Source organism: Myotis myotis, unplaced genomic scaffold (assembly GCF_014108235.1).
Source record: "Myotis myotis isolate mMyoMyo1 unplaced genomic scaffold, mMyoMyo1.p scaffold_m19_p_10, whole genome shotgun sequence".
NCBI lineage: Eukaryota > Metazoa > Chordata > Mammalia > Chiroptera > Vespertilionidae > Myotis > Myotis myotis.
The window spans coordinates 44,783,347-44,798,556 of record NW_023416314.1 but is presented as its reverse complement, the minus strand read 5'-3'; the positions used below and the strand labels follow the sequence as shown (position 1 = coordinate 44,798,556).

Below are 15,210 nucleotides of genomic sequence, written 5' to 3'. Positions count from 1 at the left end.
TGTGCTATGGAGCATATATAAAAACTGATTATATACTAGGCCATGAAGCAAATGGCATCATACTTCAAAGAACTGAAACCATGTATGTTCTCAGACTACAACGCTTGAGAGTAAATATAAAAAGATAACAAAAAACTTCTCCTATGTTTGAAAAGCAAGGAATACACTTCAAAATAATTCATGGTTGAAGAAAAAAAATCGTAAGGGAATTTAAATGTTTTAGACTAAAAAATAGCAACATTCACATAATATCAAAACTTGTAGGATGAAGTTAATGCAATGATTTAAAGGAAAATCATAACTTTGAGTCTGTTGGAAAAGAAGAAACATTCATAAGCTAAGCATCCAACTCAAGAATTTAGAAAAAAGAATAGTAAAATAAACTCAACCAAAGTAGAAGAAATAAGATAGAAACAATTAATGAAACATCACTAGATATCTAAATCACTAGACATGATTCAGAAATTAGGCAAATAATAATATTAGATACTTGCCAATAAGTTTTAAAATTTAGATGAATAGGTAAAAGCATAAGAATACTATTACCTACCACGACTATTCAATAAGAAAAACTTATATAAATGTATATGTTTTAAAAATTGAAAAATAAAAAAGTAAAACAGAGGAAGCTTCACATCATATAGCTTCACAAGAGAGTTCTACAAAGCTCAAAAAAAGAAATAGTTCCAATCTTGCATAACCATATGCCAAAATGCACACCTAACTGGCTAAAATTTTAAAAAAATAAGTCTTGACAAAACTGGCAAGAATAGAGAGCAATAGGAACTCTTCTTACACACTGGCAATGGTAGAGTAAATTGGTACAATACTTTTGAGAATGTCTGATAAATCTGGAGACATATATTCCCCCATGATATAACAAATCCACTCCTAAATATTTACCCTAAATAAATGCTTATGCATGTGCCTCAGAATTTATGTATTAAAGTATTTATAGCATCACTAAGTCATGAAAGAAATAAAAATAACCTCCCCTACAATAGAATGGTTATTACAGTTTTTGGTGTCATCATTCATTGAAATCTTTTACAGAATAAAAATGAATTAACTATAGCTACATGAAGCAACTGAACGACTCTTACAATCATAATATTAAGCAAAAAATTCATTGACACTGAAGAATATATGAAATATGATTCCATATATATAAAGTACAAAATCAGGCATAATTCAACCATATTAATGGTTTAAAATTACATATACTCATGGTTCACTTACAGGAAAACAAATGACTGCCATAAAGTCAGGACAATGGCTGCTTATTGGGAAGAAGGCAAGAAGTTGTGATTTCTAAGGGAAGACTGAGGAGAATTTAGTTTGCTGGGGAAATTCAATTTCCTGACCTGGGTGTGATTACATACATTTATTATTTTTTTTAATGTTAGTTTTACTCACTTTTCTGTATTTATCTTATATTTCATCATGAAAATGTTTAAAATATAATTTGGCAGAGCTTAAACATAACAAAATAAAAATAAAAATATAGAATGAAAGTCACAATAGAAGTGGACAAGTGTATTTTCACAACTGCTGTATGACTTGAATGACTGCTTGGCTGTGTTCATAGCATTTTCATCATCCTTCGTCTGGGAGTTTTCCAGAGAGTCCACTGCCTGCTGGCATTGAAATTAGTTGCAGAGAAGTCTGAAACCAGTGGATTCTTCACCTTCAGTTCCCTTATTTGTTAAAGATGCTTTATCTTTCGACCTGTATGCCAATAACTTGTCCTGTGTGGACTTGTCTTTATTAGTATTTTTCTGGGGAAATGGTGTGCCTGTTTAATCTATAGATTGTGCTCCTTTGGGGGGTAAGGTTTCCTATCTTTAATTTTTGCTTATCTATTTGTCAAAAAATGTTTTTAAGGATCACTAATATGTTGGATTTCTTCTGTTGGTTTTCCTTATAATTTTCCTTAATCTTTTGAAACTTATTCTGAAAATGCTAAAAATCATTTTTAACAAATAAGGACACTGAAGGGGAAGAATCTGCTGGTTTTAGACTTTTCTACAACTAGTTTTAATGCTAGCCGGCAGTGAGCTCTCTGGAAAACTCTCAGAGGAAGGATGACCAATGAACACAGCCATCCAGTCATTCTAGTTCACAGACATTGAAGACATTTTCAGATATGCAGATCAAGGAGTATAGCACCCATGTCCTCTATTTCGAGGAATCAATGGGTCAATAGTCAAGGTATTCAATGAACATTCCACAGTCTCTGTCAGCCATACACATCTGGTATTGCTAAGCTCTAGAAAGGCCTCACAAAATTAAGTAAGATTTTTTATTCTACCTCTCTTGCCAACCCCAGGGCAGTTTGATCACTAAATGCAGCTATCTCCTGAAATGGTTCACCTCTTTTTGGCCCCTCCTGGGTAATGATTAGGTTGCAAGTGACATACTTGCATCCTAGGTTATCCAGAACAACTGTGGAATTTCAGGATTGCATCCTGACCATTCCTAGGCATGGCGCTTTTTTTCCCCTGACAGTAACTCCAGGCCAACCTGGTTGGTACATCCTCCAGGTGGCAGGCCAGCAAGAAGGGACCTGTGATGTTCAAACTTACTCAGTTCAGACAGCTGGATTCTCATTTGGATTGATTAGGCCCCAGGTCATGAGGATAATGATCCTTTGGTTGAGTACAGTGCTAGACAAGAGCCAAGGTGTGGGGTATAATGGCTTTCAGTAAATACTATAAAACTGCTTTTGTCCTTCCACCTGATCCCTCTGGACTGAAGGTACAAGTGGGGGAATACTGAAGGGACACACTGACTTCATTGCTGGGAGGAAGAGTAGCAACACCAATACCTGGGAAGGAACACCTTAGAACAGTGGTTCTCAACCTTCTGGCCCTTTAAATACAGTTCCTCATGTTGTAACCCAACCATAAAATTATTTTCGTTGCTACTTCATAACTGTAATGTTGCTACTGTTATGCATCATAATGTAAATATCTGATATGCAGGATGGTCTTAGGCGACCCCTGTGAAAGGGTCCTTCAACCGCCAAAGGGGTCGCGACCCACAGGTTGAGAACCGCTGCCTTAGAACCTGAGAGGTACAGGGACTGGGGAGAACAATGAAGACTCTCTTTTTCCAACAATGGAACCAACAATGCCCCCTGGCAAAATAGTTACATGGTCTGCTTTAGTCAACAACAGTTGTGGCTGGCAAACTGACCCAGTTGTCATGCTGGTCACACATGCTATGAGAAGAGAAAATCTCATGTAGACATGGCAGGACTTACTATTCTGCTGTGCCTGAGACCATCAATGGCAGCCCCTGAATATGGACCCCTCTCATATGTTTACAAATACAACCACAGGTACAACCTCTTTTCAGTCTGACTGATACAAATTCAGAAGCTTCCTGATGCCAGAAAAGCCTGGGTTAGGCCATATATGGCAAATGAAGGAACTGTAACTATTCAGTGACACTGCCCATATGACAAACCAAATCAATAAAATGATGACCCAAGTCAAATACCACACTGCAGTGACTGGTGCTATATGTTATATGTTTGCAATTGGGGAAGTGTGGCCCAATGAATGTCTCTTTACTGGGGATGGGAATGCTTGTAACCCATCTTTTTCCCCCATTTATTTATTGCCAATGACACTAAGATTGGCAGGCCATTCTCAACTTCCCTTTATGAGTTGTAATGGATAATAAGACCTATTGTTCCTCCCTGCGTCTAACTCAGTTGGCTGAGTCCAGGACCCTGGCACATTCAGTTGAAACTGATACTGAAATGTGGCCTCTTCCTGTGCTTGGATACCTGTTGATAGTGGTGTTAATGAAGTGGTGTATGAGACAAACTGAACAAATTCGGTCCCAGCCTCTGTTGGTCAGATTAATTAGAATGCCCAATGGAGTGGCAATTCCTTGTGAAAATACACCAGAAGTCAAGGCTGTACTGTGTAGAGAAAAGATAGATATTGTTGGGAGACATTCTTCTATGGGTCTTTTGTCCTCCTACATTTTTTTAAAATATATTTTATTGATTTTCCACAGAGAGGAAGGGAGAGAGATAGCCAGAAACATTGATGAGAGAGAAACACCGATCAGCCGCCTCCTGCACACCCCCCAGTGGGGATGTGCCCGCAACCCAGGTACATGCCCCTGACCGGAATCGAACCCGGGACCCTTCAGTCCGCAGGCCGACGCTCCATCCACCGAGCCAAACCAGTTTTGGCCCTCCTACATTTTTTAAAAAATATATTTTATTGATTTTTTACAGAGAGGAAGGGATAGGGATAGAGAGTTAGAAACATCGATCAGCTGCCTCCTGCACACTCCCCACTGGGTATGTGCCCACAACTAAGGTACATGCCCTTGACTGGAATCGAACCTGGGACCCTTGAGTCTGCAGGCCGATGCTCTATCCACTGAGCCAAACCAGGTAGGGCCTACATTTTTGCTGATAACTCTTTATCTAGGCCATTTCCTAGGATGCACGTGTAATGAGCAACCTTGTTGGATGAGGTAATAATGTGTCGCTCTCCAGGACAAAGAGCAGGCTTACTCCCTGCATGCTATAAAATGGCTGAGTCCCCAAACTCAATGTTCCTCTCTTGGGATGTAACCTAATGCATGTGAAGGCATCCACTGGGCTCCTCCACAACAATCCTAGGAGACTATGGCTCAAGGGAAACTGACAGAAACATTCCTAAGGCTTGTGTGGTTATGCATAAAGTCCTCTGTCTCTGATAGGATTCTATGTCTCCTGTCAGCATCCATGAGACAGCAGTAGGCTATCTTATTAGGTGATAAAATTAAATTTCAGACCCAACAGTTACAACATCATCATTGCTGTGATAAAAACATATACACAGTCCATAGAATATGAAAAAGCAACACTGTCTTGTAAGATTCAGAGAGATATATCATAATGCCTGGGCTTCCCACATGTAAAGCAAAATTTTTTTCCCAGAAGTCAATAATTCATGCTGCATGAGTGAAAATGTACTCTCCAATCTTAGTTCAAAATTTTAAAAAGAAAATAAAAATCTAAACAATATCTGAACATAAGTATTCAGAACACAGGATAAGATTTTGTTAGGTTGCAAGCTCCTTGAGAGTATCAATAGCATTTTTCAAGATAGAAGATGATTAGTAAAATCTACAACTTAAAAAAATAATTAATACAAGGCCAGATGGGATATCTGAAGGACGACAGAATGTGGAAGATCTAAATGAAATCCCATTTACTTAATGCATACCCTGTCCAAGCTGCTGAGGAGGATGTAAAGAAATGTGAAATATAGCTTCTATACTAACAACATACAGTATACACTGACCAATATATTTGAAATTCAGATTCTCACTTCTGAGAGTAACTTACCTTGTAACTCCACCCATTTTCCATCCTCTCTCCATATACTAAATTTATCCTATCTATACCAGCCCCAAATAGCTTTCATTCTCCTAATGGAAAATTGAACTCACCCGAGCCTCTGAATATTACAGTTTGGATGTCTCAAAGCTTCACACAGAATTTTGACTCCATCATCCTGCAAGTCATTGTTCCCAAGGTCCAGGCTCCGCAGGTTTGGGTTGTTCAGAATAGCAGAAGCCAGGTCCAGACAACAGGCACTAGTGAGAACACAACCCATCAGCCTGTAAGAAATACAAAAGAAAAGTGAGACCTTTAGCTGTGAGGCTTAATTAGTTTACTCCTGGAAGAGATTCCCAGATAGTTGCACCTTTTTTTTGATCCTTTTCTATCTATAATCCAGGATGCACACAAAAAGGTCTAACATTACCAGTACAAACAGATGGATTTCTTAATAAGCAGAAAATAAAGCTGCTTTCTCCTACAAACAGGTCATTATCTATCAAGCTTGCCAAATAAAGGTGTAAACACTTATTCCTATCAATACTAAAAAAGATAAGCTTTCCCAAGAACCCACTGATGTCTATACTTTGTTTCTAATATCTTTTTTATATAAAAATGCTTTCTAGGAATCTATCTCAGAGTGTTATCTCCAAAGAATCAAGAAGCTACGTATAAAAAGATATTTTCTGTCTTTGCAGGATATACAAGAGCATTTAAAATATAGCCTCAAATGTTCTCTTTCCCTCTTTGGTGCCCATCCTATTCCCCAACCATACAATCTATTGTTTTCCAAATATACCACATCTGTCCTCATTCCCTTTCTTGTCTCTCTTCTTTCCTTCTGCCTGGAATATCAACACATAACAAAATCCTCTTCATCTTTCAAGCCTAAAGTGACTCATGTCTCCTCTGTCCCATTCCTTGCTCCTTGGAAACTTTTGTCATATCTTTATAATAAAACATGAAATAGATTAGAGTTGGCATGTACTTTCCCTACGATCAGCATTTTGTGAGTTACTTGGGCATAAGAGCATCACCTTAATAATAACCTTTAGTCCCCTCATCATCTAGCTCATATTTGTTGTAAATGTTGGTTGAGAGAACTGGCATGGTCTACAGAGACTATAAAGGCAGCTGAGAAAGCACCAGCAATGCAAAGGAGAGAAACTGGGCTAAGGAAATATCTTGTGGGTTTAGGTCACTTAGCAATTATATCTCCATAGCTGAAATGAAGGCATTGGATTTAATGATAATTTCCACTGTGTAAAATTTTATTTTCCAACTGAATAATAATCGAGGAAATTTCAGAGAATCACATTGTAACCCATATCATATTGTATTTTCCTAAAGGAAGTACAGGCGCTTATTAGACCCAAGAGTTCAGTCATTTTAGTGTTTACAGATGTGACGACCAACTTTTAAACTCATTTGGAAATTTGGTTGTCATGAGTCAGTCAAGTCAAGACAAACACCTCTAGGCATACCAACAATCTTAAATTTATAGTTCTAAAAAAACATTGACTCATCCAGGCTAAGGGTCAGTCCCATGGGAGTCCCTAGTGGGAAAATGAGCTGAGACTGCTAAGTGACATCTATATCTTGCTTCACTCTAGCTACAACATTTATATAATGCAATGTTAAGTATTGTGCAGTCATCAAAAAATCAGTAAGATAATCCTATATACTAAAAGGCTAATATGCAAATCGACCAAACAGCAGAATGACCGGTAGCTATGATGCGCACTGACCACCAGGGGGTAGATGCTCAAGACAGGAGCTGCCCCCTGGTGGTCAGTGCGCTCCCGCAGGGGGAGCACCACTCAGCCAGAAGCCTTGAGCCAGGCTCACAACTGGCAAGTGCAACAGCAGTGGCGGGAGCCTCTTCTACCTCTGCGGCAGCACTAAGGATGTCCGACTGACTGCTTAGGCCCGCTCCCTGAGGGCTCCTGGACTATGAGAGGGCACAGGCCAGGCTGAGGGATGCCCCCCTCCGAGTGTGCGAATGTCGTGCATCGGGCCTCTAGTTGTATATAAGTATTTAAATGTGTTTATGAAATACTCTTGTGTGAAAAAGAAACTCAAAGTCACATCTATACAGTTATCACAATTACACATATTACAATTGTATCATGCAAAGATATGTTATGCCTCTTCACAAAGAGAGAACATAAGAATAAACACAATTATTGTTAAAGAATGATTGGATTATTGGATAGTTTTTAAAATTCCTTCCCAGTTTCTTTAAAAGTGTTGCCAATTATAAGAAAGAAAAACCGGTAGAGCACAATTTCAGCTTCATGGATGTAAGGTGAAGGACACAGTAGAGTCACTGGGGCACAACCAAGGGAAAAATAAAGTGACTATTGTTCAGCCTTATGGCCCTGGTCCTCCTTACCAGAGGAAAGTTGACTGTAATTACTGTATTAATTGGTTTAAAAAAGAAAAAAAGGCCAGTGAACAGACTTTCTCAGGAAAAAAGAGAAAGAGGGAATATATTCTTTCCTCCAACAGATGCTCAGCTCTCAGTCTTTCTTTCCATACCTCCCCTGTGCTCACAGTAGTTAAAGCTACACAAAACCAACGCCAAAGAAACCTACTCCAGGTCCTGAAGACTGCAGCCTGGATGCCGAAAGACATCACACAGAAGCTTGACTCCATCGTCTTGTAGCTGGTTTGATGCCAGATCCAGATGTGTCAGACTCTTGTTGCTTCGGAGAGAAGATGACAGGTGCTCACAGCTACCTGAAGTGAAATGGCAACGTCGCAGCCTATAGAAGGACAATGTGAGGAAAATGGAATCATTGCTCCAGAGCCAGAGATTTTATCCTTGAAAAGATTTCATGTTACGATCTCTAGCTACGTCTCATCAAACAGCCTCTTCCCTCATTGCCTCTTTGGCTGACTCACTTGGGAAATATAGGTTTGCACCAAATTGGGCTACAAACTGGATTCATGTTCTTCAGAATTTTTATTATTATAAATAACACTGGTTAGAAATATAGTATCCTGTTGCAGAAGTAGCTACATGGAGCCAAGAAGCAGTCCTATGGAGTAGAATGGGATTAATCACAATAAAATAAGTACTTTTTGTACATAATAAAGTGGCATTTCCAGTCAGTAGGGAAAAGATATATTGCACTATAAATCATTTCAGGACAACAGACCTGACATGGGGGAAAATAAGTTTAAGCCTTATAACAAATTTAATTTGGAGTACTTTAACATTTAAATGTTAAAAATTAATTCATAAAGAGTATGAAAAAGATGACATAAGTGGATTTTTTTAAAGAAAGGTATTTCCCACTATGAAAAACCTTCTGGAAGTCATGAAGGGGAAGAAAACTAGACTTCAGAAAAAATTTTAAGCTTCTATATTCTAAAAATGACCATGAAGAAAACTAGAAATACAGCAACATGCTAGCTAAATTATTTGTAATACATAAAATATAATAGTAATAGAGTATTTGTTATATCAGTAAACATAATATATAACATAGATACAGAAAACACCCAGAAGAAAACAGCCTATGAAGAGATAATCCCTAGAATATTAAAGGCCAAAAAACATTAGAAAAGATGCTCAACATCAAACCCTTTTTAACATTATTTTCAATGAAGTAATTAACATTGATAAAAAAGACTGTAGATCCTCAGTGAGGATATCAAAATATAGGCCCCTAGACTTCTGAGGGAATAGAAACAATCTATTTGGAGCCAATTTAACCATATCTGACAAAATTAAAATTTTGGCTCATCAATTGCATGTCTAGGAAATTACCTAATAACAGAATAACGTGGTGTGATCCAGCCATACCAAAGAATGCTGTATTTCTGTTTAATGGCATTCCTACATATTTACCTATTCTGAGCCCAGAATATGGAACTGAACAAGTGGACTCTAGTCCTGAATCTGTCATTTTGTTGTGAGCATTAGGCAAGTTGCATAATCTTTCTAAGCCTCAGATTCCTCACCTGTACAATGAGGCACTTGCCAATTTGACACAAACAGGAACTTCTGTGCAGGTTAAAATTTAGCACAAAGGCCAGCACACAGTAAGAACACAATAAATGGCAATTATTAATATCATCATCTTCATCATTATCACTAAGGCCAACAGTAGGGAGAAAGCAAGGGACAGAATGTGTTCATATTATTTTCTCATTTTAAATATATTTCAAAATGTTTATTATATTGGAAGGCTGAAAGCTAGCAGCCACTTACACAAGGCTCTGTAGAGTGCACTGTGGATGCTTCAAGACATCACTCATAAGCTCTACTCCACCATCTCCCAAGATGTTGTCTGCCAAGCACAAATGTGTCAGCCCTTTGTTGTTGATGAGAGCCAAAGAGAGGTCCTCGCAACCAGCTACTGTGAGGCCACAGCTTTCTAAGCTGAAGGAGAAACACAAATGGGAAGGGATCGGTCAAATCCCAAAGTTTGTGCTTCTCTTCTCCTTCACAGGGAAGTTAGCTGGTACTTACAACCCCTACACCTCAACTATAGACTCAACTTCATCAAAGCTACTTAAATTATGGGTTCCATTTCAGCTATGCACAGGGTGAATTGAAACAAAAAATAGGAGAGAAGAGGAGAAGCCTAGAAAAATGAAAAATAACAAGTCAATTATGTGTGTAAAAGTAAAAGAAGAAGGGCAATTATGCTAAGTGAAATAAGCCAGTCAATGAAAGAAAAATACCACATGATCTCACTCATTTATGGATAATAAAGACCTTTATAAACTGATGAACAAAAATAGATACAGAGGCAGAGTAGCATCAAACAGACTGTCAAACTACAGCGGGAAGCCTGGGGAGGGTTGGGGTGGCATGGTAAGAGATCAACTGAAGGACTTGTATGCATGCATATAAGCATAACCAATGGACACAAGCCACTGGGGGGTAGGGGAGGCCGGGGGAATGTCAATGGGGGTAGGGGGGATGGAGACATATGTAATACTCTTTGTAATACTTTAAGCAATAAAAAAAATTAATAAATAAAATGCAGGATAGTAAAGAAAAAAAAAAGAGAAAGGGCAGTAGAGGGAGAAAAGGAGGAGCTCATCCACAATTAACAAGTGAACCAACTGGTGTCAAGACCCAGGCAGATTGCCTGTTCAGTTCATAACTAATCTATCCAAGGCTGAACAAAATGACTCTACAGAAAACAAAGCAAAAAGACTCACGACAGTCTCTCTAGATGACAGTTTGGATGTCTTAAGGCCTCACACAAGAGCTCCACTCCGTCATCCAATATATTATTGGTTGACAGATTCAGAAATATCAGGCTGTGGCTTCTGATGAGAATCTTGGAGATATTCAGACAACAAAGTGTAGTTAGGCTGCAGGATTCCAGGCTGAAAAAAAAAAACACAGAAACATTGAAATGACCCCTCCTTGGAGAATTATAACCAATGCTCACCCAGCCAGAGCATTTGGTCACTGGACCTATCTGGGTCTTTGGGACCTTTTCTGAAAACCCAGCTTAACTCTAGAGTAAGAGTGATTTAATTCCATCACAAGGCTCTGATAGAGAGTTAGAAGGGGAGGGTCTTTTCCATCCCCACATCCCCAATTCCCTATGAAAATATGCTATGAAAACATTAAAAATATTTAAAAAAATATTTTTATTGATTTCAGAGAGGAAGGGAGAGGGAGAGAGAGAAACATCAATGATGTGAGAGAATCATCGATCAGCTGCCTCCTGCATGCCCTGATCGAGCTGCAACCCTGGCATGTATCCTGATGGGGAATCAAACCGTGACCTCCTGGTTCATAGGTCAACACTCAACCACTGGGCTACAACAGTAGGGCTAAAAATATTTTTAAATGATCACATTTTAATCTGGGAGGAATGTCCTCTACATGGATGGAGGTGGACTGGAGAAGAGCTGCATCCTTTCACTCCGATTTATGAAACAGATGGACAGGAAGTCAGGAGCAAAAGCTGCCACTCCCACTACTGCCTGCCAAGAACTTACTTACAATTGGGAGTCAACCTACGCTTTCTGAGGAACCTAGTCCTTACCAGTGAAAACAAGAAGTAAATCAGAAGTAACATGTTTCTAAAAATAAAGTTTAAAAAGGGCAGCAGAAGAAAAGAAGTGTCTGTAGAGCCCCTATTTTTAGACTCATATTTAGAGACCACCTGTGCTTTGGGCGTGGCTGGACCTGATACCAGCAGCTATTTATAAAGAGAGTTCAGCAGCAGCAATGTTTTTGGAATGTGGAGTTGTTTTGATTATTTCTTTTACTCAAGGACTTATTAACTTGAGTCCCCAAGAATTGATTCTCTTCATCAAAATCAGGACATACAGAGGTAGGAACAGGATTAGACCCAATTGATGACCCAGAACATGGCCTAAGGTTGAAAACTCAACTTGCCCTGAAAAGGTGTTATGGACTGAATAGTGCTCCCCCAATTCGTATGTTAAAGCCCTAATTCCCAATGTGACTGCACCTGGAGACAGGGCTTTTAAAGAGGTAATTAAGTCAAATAAGGTCACAAGAGTGAACCCCTAACCCCGTGGTCAGCAAACTGCGGCTCGTGCGCCACATGCAGTTCTTTGGCCCCTTGAGTGTGGCTCTTCCTAAGCCTTAGGAGTACCCTAATTAACAACAATGTACCTACCTATATAGTTTAAGTTTAAAAAATTTGGCTCTCAAAAGAAATTTCAATCGTTGTACTGTTGATATTTGGCTCTGTTGACTAATGAGTTTGCCGACCACTGCAACCCAATAGGACTGGACAAGATACCAGCAATGTACAAACACAAAAAAGGCCATGTGAGGGCACCATGAGAAGGCAGCTGTCTGCAAGCCAAGGAAAGAAGCCTCATCAGAAACCAACCCTGCCAGCCCCCAGATTTAGAACTTCCAGCCTCCACAACTGAGAAATAACTTTCTGTTGTTTAAGCTACCTAGTCTGTGGTATTTTGTTATGGCAACAGGAGTAGACTAATACTAAAGGGCGTTATATCAGCAGCCAAGCAGGCAGTTAGGGAAATGAAGGAAATCTCATACATTATGTTTGGAGAGAGGTCTTCTAGACAGAAAAAGAGTAGTATGGATTAATTCTTAAAGATTTAACAGAAAGAAAACATCTAAAGGGACAGGAAATAAGCACATGTAGAACATGGCCAGCCAACTGTCCAAAGCTCTTACAACAGGAGGTCTAAAACAAGAAGACTAGAAACTTTCCCACATGAAATGACAATAGGAGATCTACAGGACTCTTAATTACTCCTCAGTGGCCACCCACAATGGGATAACATCCAATCCTACATAATGTAGTATTTTATCATTACAAAGCTCTCATGACTTCTGCCACGAAACACTATTCACTGGTGTAAGGAGCCCTACTAGTTGACCCAGTGAAATGGTTTCCTGTCTAAAAGCCTAGTAACCAGGCCTACATCAAGGCTTGTCAAACCTCAACTGCTGAAAGAGATCTTATCAAGTCCTGCTGCTCTGTTAGGTGTCAAGGAATTTTGTCTTGGATCCACAGCTCCCACCGTAAGAAAATATCTTCCCCTCCACTTAATAGCTTTCTGCCACTAACATGTTTTACTTTTAGAAAGAGACTCCAATGACCTACTTCTCATTTGAGTTCCAGAACCAGAGGCTACAGGTTATATAAATTTCTTCAAAATGTACTAGAACTACTTCCTAGATGGTAAAACCAATACCCTAACCCCGTGGTCGGCAAACTGCGGCTCGCGAGCCACATGCGGCTCTTTGGCCCCTTGAGTGTGGCTCTTCCACAAAATACCACGTGAGGGCGCGCACGTACAGTGCGATTGAAACTTCGTGGCCCATGCACAGAAGTCGGTATTTTGTGAAAGTAAAACTGTCCTTATTTGCAGACGACATGATATTATACATACAAAACCCTAGAGACTCCATCAAAAAGCTACTAGACTTAATACATGAATTTGGCAATGTAGCAGGATACAAAATTAACCCCAAGAAATCTGAGGCATTTCTATACACCAATAGTGAACTTTCAGAAAGAGAGATTATAAAAACAATCCCATTTACCAACGCACCAAAAAAATTAAGCTACCTAGGAATAAACTTAACTAAAGAGGTAAAAGACCTCTACTCAGAAAACTACAGGACGTTGAAAAAAGATATAGAGGAAGACATAAACAGATGGAAGAACATACCGTGTTCATGGATTGGTAGAATCAACATCATTAAAATGTCCATACTACCCAAAGCAATCTATAAATTCAACGCACTTCCCATTAAAATACCAACGGCATACTTCAGAGATCTAGAACGAACTCTCCAAAAATTCATCTGGAATAAAAAAAGACCCCGAATAGCTGCAGCAATCCTGAAAAAGAACAAAGTAGGTGGGATCTCAATACCAGATATCAAGTTGTATTACAAAGCCACTGTTCTCAAAACTGCCTGGTACTGGCACAAGAATAGGCATATAGATCAATGGAATAGAATAGAGAGCCCAGCAATCGGCCCGAAACAATATGCTCAATTAATATTTGACAAAGGAGGCAAGAACATACAATGGAGCCAAGATAGTCTCTTCAATAAATGGTGTTGGGAAAATTGGACGGATATATGCAAGAAAATGAAACTAGACCACCAACTTACACCATACACAAAAATAAACTCAAAATGGATAAAGGACTTAAATGTATGACAGGAAACCATAAAAATTCTAGAAGAATCCAAAGGCAACAAAATCTCAGACATATGCCGAAGCAATTTCTTCACTGATACAGCTTCTAGGGCACTTGAAACTAAAGAGAAAATGAACAAATGGGACTACATCAAAATAAAAAGCTTCTGCACAGCAAAAGAAACCATCAACAAAACAACGAGAAAACCCACTGTGTGGGAAAACATATTTGCCAATGTCATATCTGATAAGGGCCTAATCTCCAAAATTTATAGGGAACTTATACAACTTAACAAAAGGAAGATAAACAATCCAATCAAAAAATGGGCAAAGGACCTAAATAGACACCTTTCAAAAGAGGACTTTCAGAAAGCCAAGAGACATATGAAAACATGCTCAAAGTCACTAATCATCCGAGAGATGCAAATCAAAACAACAATGAGGTACCATCTCACACCTGTCAGACTGGCTATCATCAACAAATCAATAAACGACAAGTGCTGGAGAGGATGTGGAGAAAAAGGAACACTTGTGCACTACTAGTGGGAATGCAGACTGGTGCAGCCACTATGGAAGACAGTATGGAGTTTCCTTAAAAAACTGAAAATGGAACTCCCATTTGACCCTGTGATCCCACTTCTAGGAATATATCCCAAGAAACCAGAAACACCAATCAGAAAGGATATATGCACCCCTATGTTCATAGCAGCACAATTCACCATAGCTAAGATCTGGAAACAGCCTAAGTGCCCATCAGTAGATGAATGGATTAGAAAACTGTGGTACATCTACACGATGGAATACTATGCTGCTCTAAAAAGGAAGGAACTCTTACCATTTGCAACGGCATGTATGGAACTGGAGAGCATTATGCTAAGTGAAATAAGCCAGTCAATGAAGGAAAAATACCACATGATCTCACTCATTCATGGATAATAGAGACCATTATAAACTTTTGAACAATAATAGATACAGAGGCAGAGCTGCCTCGAACAGATTGTCAAACTGCAGCGGGAAGGCCGGGGAGGGTTGGGGGGCAGGAGGTAGGAGGGTAAGAGATCAACTAAAGGACTTGTATACATGCATATAAGCATAACCAATGGACATAAGACACTGGGGGATAGGGGAGGCTAGGGGACTGTCTAGGGCGGGGGGATAAAATGGACACATATGTAATACCCTTTGTAATATTTTAAGCAATAAAAAAAA

General features: G+C 39.1%; 1 protein-coding gene across 1 annotated transcript in view; it reads right to left on the bottom strand.

Annotated features, from left to right (window-relative positions):
* NLRP14 (NLR family pyrin domain containing 14) overlaps positions 1-15,210 on the bottom strand; it is a 30,380-nt gene that overhangs the window by 2,564 nt on the left and 12,606 nt on the right. The window contains exons 6-9 of the mRNA XM_036323941.1: positions 10,541-10,711; positions 9,579-9,749; positions 7,954-8,124; positions 5,467-5,637 (exon numbers count right to left, since the gene is read on the bottom strand). Coding sequence (XP_036179834.1) covers positions 5,467-5,637; positions 7,954-8,124; positions 9,579-9,749; positions 10,541-10,711 — 684 coding nt within the window. The remainder of the gene's footprint in view (positions 1-5,466; positions 5,638-7,953; positions 8,125-9,578; positions 9,750-10,540; positions 10,712-15,210) is intronic.